Consider the following 15,444-nt stretch of genomic DNA (forward strand, 5'->3'; position numbering starts at 1 on the left):
CTTAGTTTGCTGACGAACGCATCGCCAGCAAATTTCGGTGCATGCATTGAAATTTTTCGCGAGGTTTTTTGCCAGACATGAGGTGGAGACACGCCAAAAATCAATTCACGAAACTCGGAGAACAACTGCCGTGCATCGCAATGCTACTAATTTTTCATTGCCAAGTATTCACAAACCCATCACGAGCTGTAGTGTGACAAGGGCCGAAGGACACACACATAGAGCTTAAACAACCTCATACATTGTCACACAAGTCAGTGGCATGCAAAAGTTTGGGCACCCTTACAGAAAATGTCTGTTACTGCGAATAGTTAAGTGAGCAGAAGATGAACTGATCACCAAAAGGCATAAAGGGAAAGATGACACATTTCTTTTCAGCGTTTTCTGCAAGATTTGTGTATAATTTTTGTTTTGTACAATTGGAGAATGAAAAAAGAAAAGGAACACCATGCGAAAGTTTGGGCACCCCAATACATTTGAGTTCTCAGGTAACTTTTATCAAGGTTCCAGACCTTAATTAGCTTATTGAGCTGTGGCTTGTTCAAATTCTTCGTTAGGAAAGGTCAGATGATGCAGATTTCAAAGCTGTATAAATTCTCTGACTCCTCAAACTTTTAGAAGAAGAAGAAGAAACCTTTATTTGGTCACATGCACACTTCAAGCACCTCTAAGCAACGCCCTCGCATTCTGAATAATAAAATAATTGATGCTCACAAGGCAGGAGAAGGCTACAAGAACGTAGCAAAGTGTTTTCAGGTAGCTGTTTCCTCAGATTGTAATGTTATTAAGAAATGGCAGTTAACAGAAACAGTGATGATCAAGGTGAGGTCTGGAAGATGAAGAAAACTTTCTGAAAGAACTGCTCGTTGGATTGCTAGAAAGGCAAATAAAAACCCCTGTTTGACTGCAAAAGACCTTCAGAAAGATTTAGCAGACCCTGGAATGGTGGTGCACTGTTCTACTATGCAGCGACACCTGAACAAATCTGACCTTCATGGGAGAGTCATCAGAAGAAAACCTTTCCTGCGTCCAAGCCACAAAATTCAGCATCTGAAGTTTGCAAATGAACATCTAAATAAGCCTGATGCATTTTGGAAACAAGTCCTGTGGACTGATGAAATCAAAATAAAACATTTTGGCCACATTGTGCAAAGGTATGTTTGGAGAAAAAAGGGTGCCAAATTCCAGGAAGAGAACACCTCTCCAACTCTGAAGCATGGGTGTGGATCGATCATGCTTTGGGGTTGTGTTGTAGCCAGTGGCACAGGGCACATTTCATTGGTCGAGGGAAGCATGGATTCAAATAAATACCAGCAAATTCTGGAAGCAAACATCACACCATCTGTAAAAAAGTTGAAGTTAAAAAGAGGATGGGTCCTACAATAAGACGATGATCCAAAACACACCTCAAAATCTACAGTGGAATACCTCAAGAGGCACAAGCTGAAGGTTTTGCCCTGGCCCTCACAGTCCCCTGACCTAAACATCATTGAAAATCTGTGGATAGATCTCCAAAGAGCAGTGCATGCAAGACAGCCCAAGAAACTTTTAGAACTGGAAGCCTTTTGCAAGGACGAATGTGTGAAAATCCCCCAGGTAAGAACTGAAAGATTATTAGCTGGCTACAAAAAGTGTTTACAAGCTGTGATACTTGCCAAAGTGGGTGTTACTAGGTACCAACCATGCAGGGTGCCCAAACTTTTGCTTCGGGCCCTTTTCCTTTTTTGTCATTTAGAAAATGTAAAGGATGAAAATAAAAAAATTGTTTTTGCTTAAAATATAAAGGGAACGAGTCATCTTTAACTTCATGCCTTTTGGAGATCATTTCATCTTCAACTTGCTTAACTGTTCACAGTAACAGCAATTTTGACCAGGGGTGCCCAAACTTTTGCATACCACTGTATATATATATATATATATATATATGTGTGTGTGTGTGTGTGTGTGTGTGTATATACAGTGCCTTGCAAAAGTATTCATCCCCCTTAGTGTTTGTCCTGTTTTGTCGCATTACAAGCTGGAATTAAAATGGATTGTTGGAGGGTTAGCACCATTTGATTTACCACTTTAAAGGTGCACATTGTTGTTTTATTGTGACACAAACAATAATTAAGATGAAAAAACAGAAATCTGGAGTGTGCATAAGTATCCACCCCCTTTCGTATGAAACCCCTAAATAAGAGCCGGTCCAACCAATTCACTTCATAAGTCACATAATTAGTTGATTAAGATCCACCTGTGTGCAATCAAAGTGTCACATGATCTGTCACATGATGTCTGTATAAATCAACCTGTTCTGGAAGGACCCTGACTCTGTAACCCTACTAAGCAAGCAACATGAAAACCAAGGAGCCTCCAAACAGGTCAGAGACAAAGTTGTGGAGAAGTATAGATCAGGGTTGGGTTATAAAAAATATCCCAAACTTTGAATATCCCACGGAGCACCATTAAATCCATTATAACAAAATGGAAAGAATATGGCACCACTACAAACCTGACAAGAGAAGGCCGCCCACCAAAACTCTCAGACCAGGCAAGGAGGGCATTAATCAGAGACAAAGACACCAACGATAACGCTGAGGGAGCTGCAAAGGTCCACAGAGGAGATGGGAGTATCTGTCCATAGGACCACATTAAGTCGTACACTCCACAAAGCGGGGCTTTATGGAAGAGTGGCCAGAAAAAAGCCAATGCTTAAGAAAACACGTTTGGAGTTTGCCCAACAGCATGTGGCAGACTCCCCAAACACATGGAAGAAGATTCTCTGGTCAAATGAGACTAAAATTGATCTTTTTGGCCATCATGGGAAACGCCATGTGTGGCGTAAACCCAACACCCTGAGAACACCATTCCTACAGTGAAGCATGGTGGTGGCAGCATCATGCTGTGGGGATGTTTTTCATCTGCAGGAACAGAAAAGCTGGTCAGGACTGAAGGAAAGATGGATGGCATTAAATACAGGACAGTTCTGGAGGAAAACCTGTTTGAGTTGGCCAGAGGTTTGAGACTGGGATGAAGGTTCACGTTCCAGCAGGACAATGACCTTAAACATACTGCTAAAGCTACACTGGAGTGGTTTAAAGGGAAACATTTAAATGTTTTGGAATGGCCTAATCAAAGCCCAAACCTCAATCCAATTGAGAATCTGTGGCATAACTTGAAGATTGCTGGACACCAACGCAACCCATCTAACTTGAAGGAGTTGGCGCAGTTTTGCCTTGAGGAATGGGCAAAAATCCCAGTTGCTAGATGTGCTAAGCTAATAGACATATACCCCAAGAGACTTGTAGCTGTAATTGCAGCAAAAGGTGGCTCTACAAAGTATTGACTTTTGGGGGGTGAATACTTATGCACGCTCCAGACTTCTGGGTTTTAATTATTGTTTATGTCACAATCTTAATTACTGTTTGTGTCACAATAAAACAACAAATTGTACCTTTAAAGTGGTAGGCATGTTGTGTAAATCAAATGGTTGATTTATACCCCAACAATCCATTTTAATTCTAGCTTGTAATGCAACAAAACAGGACAAACACCAAGGGGGATGAATACTTTTTTTTTTTAAAGGTAGACTGCCTTTCAAATTTTTCAAGTGTAGGTCATAAAAATATTTTCCCTGACACCCAATTATTTTTGTTTAGTGGACCAAAAGCTACTGAATTTGAATCAGAGACTTCCAATTTTATTAGTTTTTTTTTAAATAAATTAATGGATTGGCGGCACGGTGGTGTAGTGGTTAGCGCTGTCGCCTCACAGCAAGAAGGTCCTGGGTTCGAGCCCCGGGGCCAGCGAGGGCCTTTCTGTGTGGAGTTTGCATGTTCTCCCCGTGTCCGCGTGGGTTTCCTCCGGGTGCTCCGGTTTCCCCCACAGTCCAAAGACATGCAGGTTAGGTTAACTGGTGGCTCTAAATTGACCGTAGATGTGAGTGTGAATGGTTGTCTGTGTCTATGTGTCAGCCCTGTGATGACCTGGCGACTTGTCCAGGGTGTACCCCGCCTTTCGCCCGTAGTCAGCTGGGATAGGCTCCAGCTTGCCTGCGACCCTGTAGAAGGATAAAGCGGCTAGAGATAATGAGATGAGATGAGAAATTAATGGATTTAGGACCACGTGGCTCTAAATTCTCCACTACTTTTTCTTGCTTCACCACGACCCAATTCAATATACTATGTCATGCATCACGTGGTGAGCTTTCCCTGGTCGCGCAAGGCATTGTCGGATACAAATTTGAAACAGGAGAGAAAAATGGAGGACGTGAGTGTGCGAATGAAACGTGAAAGACTGACTACAGTAACGGAAAGCGAGACGAAAAGACGTTATGTTGCAAAGGAAAGGAAACGCAGGACCAAAGTAATAAATATTGGCGGTCAGTGTGGAAAAGAAGAAGAAGGTAAACCTGTGCATGCGCACACGGACTTCCTCTGTCTGCTTGACTGCGTGAAGCGAGTGATTTCATGCACATTATTTGCTTGGGAATCCGCTCAAATTAAATAACTTCCCAGCCACAGAATGGCCTGATATTTTGTGAGGTATTACAGAAATAAACATAGATGACAATGACCACATTTCAGAGGGAACTAAATTTCACCGATTTTATGAACTCGAAAGGCCGTCTAGCTTGGATATTAATTTAAAATAACATCGTATGTGCTACAAAACTACCGTATTGGCTTGAATATAAGACGGTGTTTTTGTTGTAAAAAATAGCTCTTAAAAAGGGGGGTCGTCTTAAATTCGCGGACTAGACAAAATGCCGCCAAAAACGAAAGTGAAAGTGAGGACAGTGAGAGTGAGCAAAGTGAGGCTGCGGATCTCTGTGCTGAGTAGCTGTAATTTAGCAAACTACCCTTTCCATTGTTTCAGTTGTTTATTATTGTAAACCTTAATGTATTGTTTAATGCATTGTTTAAAACATTTGCACTGTTCTGCAAATTTATTCCATATACCCGTAGGCTATGGGAAGTTAATGCATTGACATTCTGAAGTTTATGAACTTTCAATCTAAACCTGACAAATTTGTTGAATTAATGCAATTTAAATGTTTTAATTTGGCATGTCTAGTAGCCTCCAGTTTAGCCTCTTTTTTTACTTCTATGAAAAGTGTTCACGGAAATGAGACTGAAATGACCTCTATTTAAATGTGAAAAACAAAAGCCTCTAATTTTAAACAGAATTTTGAAATAAATACGAGTTATATGAATGAACATTTGGTCTTCAAAAAACTTTTTCCCCAAAGATGAACTTGGAAAAGGGGGGGTCGTCTTACATTCAGGGTCGTCTTATATTCGGGCCAATACGGTAAATAGTACAACTGTAGATGAACAAAATGATCAATATCCAACTTTTAAATTGTAAACTGTTTTAATAATAGTTTAAAAAGAAATTAATAAATGGCTCATTGTAAAAAAATTTTGTGTCACAGATCGTCATGCCTCCTCACCTGGAGAAAGTACGTGACAGGCTGGCTGAGAACATCCATGAACTGTGGGCCATTAACAAGATTGAACTGGGCTGGTCTTATGGCAAGGTATGGCTACAAAAGAAAACCCTAGCAGGGGATACAGCAGGCTCGAGAACACATAGCCCATACCGGTACCATTTTAACACACAACCTTACAGTTTGGTTCTGACCAGATCATACAGTTTACAATACACACTCGAATTTCATCCACACCAGTATTTCACGCGCATACCACTGAAACCTTTGAGAGACTACCGATCAGATTCTTACTCTGAATATTTAAATGGTCATCATTTATCTTAGCAAAAGCTTGTTCAGTGCTTCACTTTGCTTTCTCTTTTATAATTTGCCGATCAAATTAAACAGAGGGTAAGTGGAAAAGTTTTGGTTCCTTGTGCAACTGAAAACATCAACTCCATTTTAATTTCCATATGTTCCAGATTACTCAGTTCAGTCATTTCTCCCATGTTGGGTATGATTGATTTTGCTTTAAAATGTGATTGATTTACTCAGATTAAAGGGCTGAATGGGTAACAGCACACACTTGCTGCAGGTATTAAACTGACTTGCTATGATCATATTTTTCAGCACTTGTCATGAATATGTGCTCAATTTCTCAATAACCCATTGAGAACTGGACAACCCCAAATCAGAAAAAGTTGGGACGGTATGTTGAAATTAAAACCGAAAACAATGATTTGTAAATAATCTTTGACCTGTATTGCATTCAAAACAGCACCACATTATTTGATGTTTTACCTCATGAATCTTCATGAATCGTATTGCTTTTTCCCCCCAAAATAAACATTTATTTCAATTTTGATTCTTGCAACACATTTCAAAAAAAAGTTGGGATGTAAAGCGTTTACCACTTTATAACGTTCCCTCTCACAGCACTTAAAAGATGCTTAGCAGGGGGTGTTGTGGCTCAGGTGGATAAGGCGCCATACCATAAATCCGGGGACCTGGGTTCAATTCTGACCCGAGGTCATTTCCTGATCCCTCCCCATCTCTCTATCCTGCTCATTTTCTGTCTCTACACTGTCCTATCCAATAAAGGTGAAAAAAGCCCCAAAAAAATCTTAAAAAAAAAAAAAAGATGCTTAGCGACTGAAGGCACCAAGTGATGAAGCGTTTCAGATGTGATTTTGTCCCATTCTTCCTGCAAACAAGTCTTAAGGTGTGCAACAGTACGGGCTCATCATCGTCATTTTTTCATTTCAAAATTTTCCACGCATTCTCTATTAGGAACAGGCACCCTCTTCTTCCACAGCCATGCCTTTGTAATGTGTTGCAGAATGTGGTTTTACATTGTCTTGTTGAAATATTCCTGGAAAAGATGTCGACTCGAAGGCAGCACATGTTGCTCCAAAATCTCAGTGTACTTTTCTGCATTTCCACTGTTCTTGTTGGTAACGGTCTACATGGTCTTTTTTTGTCTTTGATCCAAAGCACACGGCATCCATTTCTTCCAAAAATACCTGGAATACCGATTCATCTCACCACAATACACGCTTCTACTGTGTGATGGTCCATTCTGGATGCCTCCGAGCCCAGAGAAGTCAACGGTGCTTCTGGACAGAGTTAACATAAGGCTTTCTTTTTGCACAGTAAAGTTTTAGCTGGCATTTGTACATAGATGTAACTCCATATTGTAGAGTTTGACAAAGGTTTGCCAAAGTAATCCCGAGCCTGTGTGGGTATATCAGCTATAGATGAATGACAGTTCTTGATGCAGTGCCGCCTGAGGGATCAGAGATCACGAGTGTTCAGCTTAGGCTTGTGCCCTTGCCCTTAATCAGTGAAATTCCTCCAGATTCCTTGAAACATTTAATGGTATTATTCATCATAGAGGGTGAAATATCTAAATCCCTTCCTATATTTCTTTGAAGAACATTGATTTTAAACATTTCAATACAAACATTTTAGTTTGAAACATACCAAAATACAAATGTTGCAAAATATAATAGCAAAATACAAAACTTAGTGACCGCTGGCATCACTGGTGCTTGGCTGTGGGTCGTCTACGTCATCATCAGCTGTTGCAGCGCTCGGGCTGGCGGGAGGATTTGCTCGTTTCATAAACCAGGAGCTGGGGTGGAAACTGTATGATGGAGTGCGCGAGGACGCGCGAGAGAGACTGCGCATGTGCCTGGAGCTGGGGCGGAAACTGTATAACGGAGTGCGCGAGGGCGTGCGAGAGAGACTGCGCATGTGCCTGGAGCTGGGGTGGAAACTGTATGATGGAGGGAGCGCGAGAGAGACTGCTCGTGTGCCTGGAGCTGGGGCGGAAACTGTTGTACGCAGCGAGAGGCGCTGCCGGGAGTTGGGGCGGAAACTGTCGTTAGCTCAGCTGGGAAACACTTGCCAGTCATAACCAGACGGTCATAAAGTCGATCGGTCGTAAGTCGCATAGGTCGTAAGTCGACGACTACCTGTGTATATATAACTAGAAAAGCGCTCGGAGAGCGCAGACCTCCGCCAAGAATCCTTTAAAAAAATCCGGGATCCAGAAGGTGATCCGGATCACCGCCAAAATTTAATGGATTGTTACTTGTGCCCAGTCACACCTCTGGAAAAAATTTCAGAGCAATCCATTCATAACTTTTTCCGTAATGTTGCTAACAGACAAAGCAACAAACAAACAAACAAACAAACAAACAAACAAACAAACCAGTGCTACCAAAAACATAACCTCCTTGGCGGAGGTAACAAATGAAATGAAGTTGACCAAACAAAACATGAACTATAATGAAATGCAAGTCAAAATACATTTGAAAATCACTGCTTTCTTCCTTTATTTGCATTTTCCATAATATTCCAACTTCTTCTGACTTTGGGTTGTAGTATTCCTGTGTAATTAATTCAGTTCAGCCTGATACATTTCTGTCTGTAAAACCAGACCTTCATAATTTTTTAAATAGTTACTATCTGTAATCCTCCTTTTTTTTTTTAATTTAAAAAATAAATGGCTGTAAGACCACAGAAGGCCCTTTAAGACAAAATCATCATCAACAACCCAGCACATGTATGTATGTATGTATGTATGTATGTATGTATGTATGTATGTATGTATGTATGTACTACAAATGTGATTAATATGTGATCTGATATTGATCATATTTCTCTGTACATTCTCCTTGATTTCCTTTTCATAAGCCCTGAAAATCTATGAGCCTCTTTTTGTACTCAGGCCAGTTTTTCTCCTCCTCACAGTATTTTAATAGAGTTCTCAGCTGGGGCCAAGAGCGACTATTATGTCAGGTCGAGCTCTTCACTTGTTAATCTGCCATCATCAAGGTCCAGCTGTTGTGGGCAGGGTTTCATATCTGTTTTTAATGAGACCTTGTTCACTTTGGGGTGACGTAGCATTGGCTGGAGAAGCGAGATCAAAATGTAAATGTATTTGGCAGAGTTGGTGAAGGCTTTACTTCGTGAGGGTATCATGGGTGCTTCTTACATTTCTCTAGACATTTAGTTCTCCCTCTATTTCCAGCAGTAGTGCTCGATTTACAGAAAGGACAACATTTAAGAAGAAAACAATTACTGGAGGTTTGTGGGTTTAAATCCACTCCCCCCCCCCCCAAAAAAAAGTCCCAGGACTAGGTTTCTACTAAAGATGAAATAATAGAAAATTAATCTGCATTCATAAAACATGTCAGAGTTAAAAATCAATGTCTGTAACATGTACAATACTGTTCTCTAACTTCTAGGTTACTTTGCAAAGACTAAGCAGGAATGAATGACTAGTTCTTCATGAACACTTAGGTTACTGTGATTACCAATTAAGGAACACTCATTAGTAGCCCCCAAACATAACTACGTCATCACTTGTTTACCACACTGCATTGTGGGGGATAGCCGGGGTCGGTAGTTGAGCGATATGACAGATGTCTGATTAATTTTACGTGAGAGCTATGTGAGAGGAGCGATTTTTGCCATGCTCTGTCGTGGAAGACAATGAAATTGGTGATTTAAAGAGGTGGATAACATGTTGCGGGTTTACAGCAGGAAAATCGGAATCCAAATCAAACTCGGTGAGAAGGTAAGAGTCTAGATCGAGTCTACCACACTGTACAACAACGTCATCAAATCTCAGAATGTCTCATTTCTGAGGACGTGTATTGGATCACGAAGCAATCTTAGACTCAAGTCTAAATTTGTTTCTTTTAATCTTCACTTATTCCTTACCATTTTTTAAGACGCTTTGTTCTAATGAAATCTTCGCTTTGTACTTAATCTTGATCCAGCACAATGAAAGTTACAGATGCAGTTCGGGAAACTATTACGAAAAATCAACTGTTGACTTAAGTCTAAGATTGCTTCGTGATCCCGGGTCCAGATGAACAGCATCAAAACATTTATAAATGAGTGATTTAGTTAAATAAAACTTGATATCAGGAAACATTACAAAAAAAAAATCTTTGGAAACCTGCTGATCTGCCGTGTCATGTTCAGTATAAATGCATTTTCTTCAATAAATGCCGCTAGCGAGGTACACTGAATGTTATACATTATACCAGAAAGAGAACCTTCGTGGTTTGGGAGTTTCATCAGTCTGACAGGCTCGTTTGGCTGCAAAGTGCTTCGGCACGTTGAGAGGCAAAGGCCGAATAATACTTTTGTTTTACAGGCTTTGGAATATCGCTAGTTTCAGACGATATATCTTCAGACGTTATAATCTTCTACAGTGGTGCTTGAAAGTTTGTGAACCCTTTAGAATTTTCTATATTTCTGCATAAATAGGACCTAAAACATCATCAGATTTTCACACAAGTCCTAAAAGTAGATAAAGAGAACCCAGTTAAACAAATGAGACAAAAATATTATACTTGGTCATTTATTTATTGAGGAAAATGATCCAATATTACATATCTGTGAGTGGCAAAAGTATGTGAACCTCTAGGATTAGCAGTTAATTTGAAGGTGAAATTAGAGTCAGGTGTTTTCAATCAATGGGATGACAATCAGGTGTGAGTGGGCACCCTGCTTTATTTAAAGAACAGGGATCTATCAAAGTCTGATCTTCACAACACATGTTTGTGGAAGTGTATCATGGCACAAACCATGGAAAAGGTTACAAAACCATCTCTAAAGAGTTTGGACTCCACCAATCCACATTCAGACAGATTGTGTACAAATGGAGGACATTCAAGACCATTGTTACCCTCCCCAGGAGTGGTCGACCAACAAAGATCACTCCAAGAGCAAGGCGTGTAATAGTCGGCGAGGTCACAAAGGACCCCAGGGTAACTTCTAAGCAACTGAAGGCCTCTCTCACATTGGCTAAGGTTAATGTTCATGAGTCCACCATCAGGAGAACACTGAACAACAATGGTGTGCATGGCAGGGTTGCAAGGAGAAAGCCACTGCTCTCCAAAAAGAACATTGCTGCTCGTCTGCAGTTTGCTAAAGATCACGTGGACAAGCCAGAAGGCTATTGGAAAAATGTTTTGTGGATGGATGAGACCAAAATACAACTTTTTGCTTTGAATGAGAAGCATTATGTTTGGAGAAAGGAAAACACTACATTCCAGCATAAGAACCTTATCCCATCTGTGAAACATGGTGGTGGTAGTATCATGGTTTGGGCCTGTTTTGCTGCATCTGGGCCAGGATGGCTTGCCATCATTGATGGAACAATGAATTCTGAATTATACCAGCGAATTCTAAAGGAAAATGTCAGGACATCTGTCCATGAACTGAATCTCAAGAGAAGGTGAGTCATGCAGCAAGACAACGACCCTAAGCACACAAGTCTTTCTACCAAAGAATGGTTAAAGAAGAATAAAGTTAATGTTTTGGAATGGCCAAGTCAAAGTCCTGACCTTAATCCAGGCGAAATGTTGTTGAAGGACCTGAAGTGAGCAGTTCATGTGAGGAAACCCACCAACATCCCAGAGTTGAAGCTGTTCTGTATGGAGGAATGGGCTAAAATTCCTCCAAGCTGGTGTGCAGGACTGATCAACAGTTACCGGAAACATTTAGTTGCAGTCATTGCTGCACAAGGGGGTCACACCAGATACTGAAAGCAAAGGTTCACATACTTTTGCCACTCACAGATATGTAATATTGGATCATTTTCCTCAATAAATAAATGACCAAGTATAATATTTTTGTCTCATTTGTTTAACTGGGTTCTCTTTATCTACTTTTAGGACTTGTGTGAAAATCTGATGATGTTTTAGGTCATATTTATGCAGAAATATAGAAAATTCTAAAGGGTTCACAAACTTTCAAGCACCACTGTATAACCAATGGCTGTTCTGCAGAAATATTGCTGAGTCACAGTTTAAGTACGTCTTTTTCCCCACGGTTAAAACCGGTTAAACAGAACAGTGCAGTGTTTAACGGAGGCGAAAGTAAACAGTATGGTGGAGCTGACCCCAGGTATCGCCCATAATGCATTGCGGTAAACAAGCAATGACGTAGTTATGGGTTAGGCTCGGAGTTCACTTGTAACTTGCATGGCGTAGTTCACTAATAACTTCGCAGTAATCACTGAGACGTACATTTCTCCTGTAGCTAACCGTGCCTTTTTATAATAACTGTTGTTTAATATTAATTACAGAATATGACAATTGCTAAGTCTCATCTTCCGCCTGGAGATCTACTAGCTAATATACCATGGCTAATTTCAGCACATCAGTGTTGAAAATGCAAACGTTTGTCTGATTTATTATTGTCCTGCACAGGTCTCCACAGAGGATCACAGTGGTGGTGTGTTTTTACTTAGAGAGTCAATGTCTACAGAGAGAAATGGACAAAAATAATGTAAAAGAACACTGATGTAATGAAGCAATGAGTAACAGGCATCCATTAGGTTACTTTAAAAAGTGTTGTACATGGTTTGATTTTAAGGAATAAAGGTCTTCCTGATGGGCAGACCTTCAACCTTATCCACACTAACTCTGAACACGGGTGCCCCCCCAGGGATCTTTACGTACCCCCTACTCCCTGTCCAGGAATGACTCTGTTGCCAAATACAGCTTCAGTTTCATTTTCAACTTTTCTGATGACACACTCATCCTGGGCCTCATCACAGAGACAAGACAGCCTACAGGAGGGATACCCGAGCCAAATGTTTTGGGCAGACGACCCCGAACAGACGTTATGCATTTTCTCCGACCCCAAGTCTTGACCACCCTATGTTTTTTTTCCGTGTTCTGTGCAGCTCAGTTGTCTCCCCACATCAGTGTTTTTGCCTTTTTATCTCCTTCAGCTCCTCACTGCAACACAGAACAGTTATTAGCTCATCCAGCCAACAGGCGATGAGCTGATGCCATCATGTGTTGTCTGGCGTTGTCCACATTTCACAAAAATTGCCTCTTCTCTCTCAATTCTTCACCGATTTTTTTATTCTTTTTGGCAGGAAGGTAGGTCTGCCTGGGGTGCATATAGCTTCTACCCAAATTTGCATAATTGTAATTAATAATGAAGGTATGGAGTAATTAAGCCCTAACGAGCAGTTTCCGCACAAATCGCTTCTTCTCCCGCAGTTCTTCACCGACTTTGATTCTTTCTGGCATGAAGGTAGTGGTGCACAGGCTGCATATAACTTCTACCCAGATTTGCTTAATTACAATTATTAATGAAGTTATGGAGTAATTAAGGCTTAATGAGCAGTTCAACAAAAATCACTTCTTCTCGGTCAGTTCCTCACCGTTTTGGATTCTTTTTGGCAAATATTTGAGCTGGATTGGTTGCGAGTAGCACTGCACAAGGTGGCCTACTTTAGATAATTTTTTCTGGACCAGACAGGGCCGGCATGAGCTACGCCATCATTGACAACCTCGTCTTTATTAATACAATTACTCCCATGTGCACGCATTTCTAAACCACACATTCCCCTAACTCTGCCCTCCACTGAAGTGCTCTTCTCTTGTCAAGTTTTTTTTTCTTTGGAGGCTCTTCTTGTTCCACTTTGCTCTCTGACGTTGACATCAATTCACATTCTGGTGATTGTACAGTACAGGATCCTCATATGAAACAGAAGCAGTTTCTTTTATCCACCCATCATCTGTAGCCGCTTATCCTGTTCTACAGGGTCACAGGCAAGCTGGAGCCTATCCCAGCTGACTACGGGCGAGAGGCGGGGTACACGCTAGACAAGTCGCCAGGTCATCACAGGGATGACACAGAGACAAAGAACCATTCACACACCTACGGTCAATTTAGAGTCACCAGTTAACCTAACCTGCATGTCTTTGGACTGTGGGGGAAACCGGAGCACCCGGAGGAAACCCACGCGGACACGGGGAGAACATGCAAACTCCACACAGAAAGGCCCTCGCCGGCCGCTGGGCTCAAACCCAGGACCTTCTTTCTGTGAGGCGACAGTGCTAACCACTACACCACCGTGGCGCCCCAGTTTCTTTTAATGAGGCAAAAAAAAATTGTGATTTTCGCCATCGTCTGCTATCTTCTTCAGAATAGCTTGAAATGAAACCGACTAGTCAGCTGTTCTCTTGCGCGAACGCATTCTACACTGGTCACATGATACAATTGACCAATTATATATCTGCATTTCGGTAATCGGCCTTTTCTGTAACTACTCGTCATTGAAAACGAAACCGAGTTGTCAAATCGCCATAACGTTCCCGTGGAAATGAAAATATACGATGGATCAGAGAGTAAATGCTTAAAGTAGTGACGGGCAGGACGAAAAAAATTCCCGTCATGTCAAATTTTTGCCCGTCACCCACTGGCAACTGCCCGTCACAATGACAGGTTGGTGGGTCTCTGGCTAAGCCCTTGCCTGTACTAGAGAGAGCATTCTGACTGGGTGCATCACAGTATGGTATGCAGCTGCTCTGCCCACACAACTCCACAATGCAGAGAGTACTGTGAGCAACAGAACTCCTCAAAGGCAACAGATTCCTAGCCATTCAAGATGTTCATCAGACATGGTGGCTGAAGGAAGCTCACAAAATTCTCCAGAGTGCTTTCGGAGCATTTTTACCTGTGGAGTATATTACCTGCAGGCTATAAAGCTCCTTAACAGTCTATAGGCCAGCGTTTTTGCACTCCCAGGGTCATTCAGGCACTTTACTTCCATGGCCAGTTGGTCACTTTAGACAAACTTGAATTGAACTTCGTACTGTATATAGCATTTCTTTCTTTCCCCATTATGTGTATTGTACAGTGGATATAAATAGTGTACACACCCCGTTAAAATTATAGGTTTTTCTGATGTAAAAAAAATGAGACCACAATAAGTAATTTCAAAACTTTTCCCACCTTTAATGTGACCTACAACCTGTACAATTCAATTGAAAAGCAAATAAATCTGTTAGGGGGAAAAACATTTACTCAGTTGCATCCTCCAGCAAAAGCCAGGGTTCACAGAGAGCTTACAAAGCATCAGAGGGATCTCAATGTTGAAAGGTATCAGTCAGGAGAAGGGTACAAAAACATTTCCACAGTATTAGATATACCATGGAGCACAGTGAAGACGGTCATCAAGAAGTGAAGAAAATATGGGACGACAGTGACATTACCGAGAACTGGACGTCCCTCCAAAATTGATGAAAAAACAAGATGAAAACTGGTCAGGGAGGCTGCCGAGAGGCCGACAGCAACACTGAAGGAGCTGCAGGAATTTCTGGCAAGTACTGGTTGTGTACTATATGTGACAACAATCTCCCGTATTCTCCATATGTCTGGACTATAAGGTGGGGTCAAAGAAAAACATCCAGGCCCGGCTAAATTTTGCAAAAAAAAAAAAAAATCCATCAACTCTCCCAAAAGCATGTGGGGAAAATGTGTTATGGTCTGATGAAACCAAGGTTGAACTTTTTGGCCACAACTCCGAAAGGTATGTTTGGCGCAAAAACAACACTGCGCATCACCACGGTGAAGCATGGTGGAGGCAGCATCATGTTTTGGGGTTGTTTTCCTTCAGCTGGAACAGGAGCTTTAGTCAAGGTGGAGGGAATTATGAACAGTTCTAAATACCAGTCAATTTTGGCCCAAAACCTTCAGGT

General features: G+C 41.3%; 1 protein-coding gene across 1 annotated transcript in view; it reads left to right on the forward strand.

The window, feature by feature from the left end:
- Positions 1-15,444, forward strand: part of LOC132893656 (ryanodine receptor 3) — a 476,331-nt gene that overhangs the window by 189,852 nt on the left and 271,035 nt on the right. The window contains exons 23-24 of the mRNA XM_060932802.1: positions 5,420-5,524; positions 5,825-5,827. Coding sequence (XP_060788785.1) covers positions 5,420-5,524; positions 5,825-5,827 — 108 coding nt within the window. The remainder of the gene's footprint in view (positions 1-5,419; positions 5,525-5,824; positions 5,828-15,444) is intronic.

The sequence above is a fragment of the Neoarius graeffei genome, chromosome 11 (assembly GCF_027579695.1).
Source record: "Neoarius graeffei isolate fNeoGra1 chromosome 11, fNeoGra1.pri, whole genome shotgun sequence".
In the NCBI taxonomy this organism is placed as follows: Eukaryota; Metazoa; Chordata; class Actinopteri; order Siluriformes; family Ariidae; genus Neoarius; species Neoarius graeffei.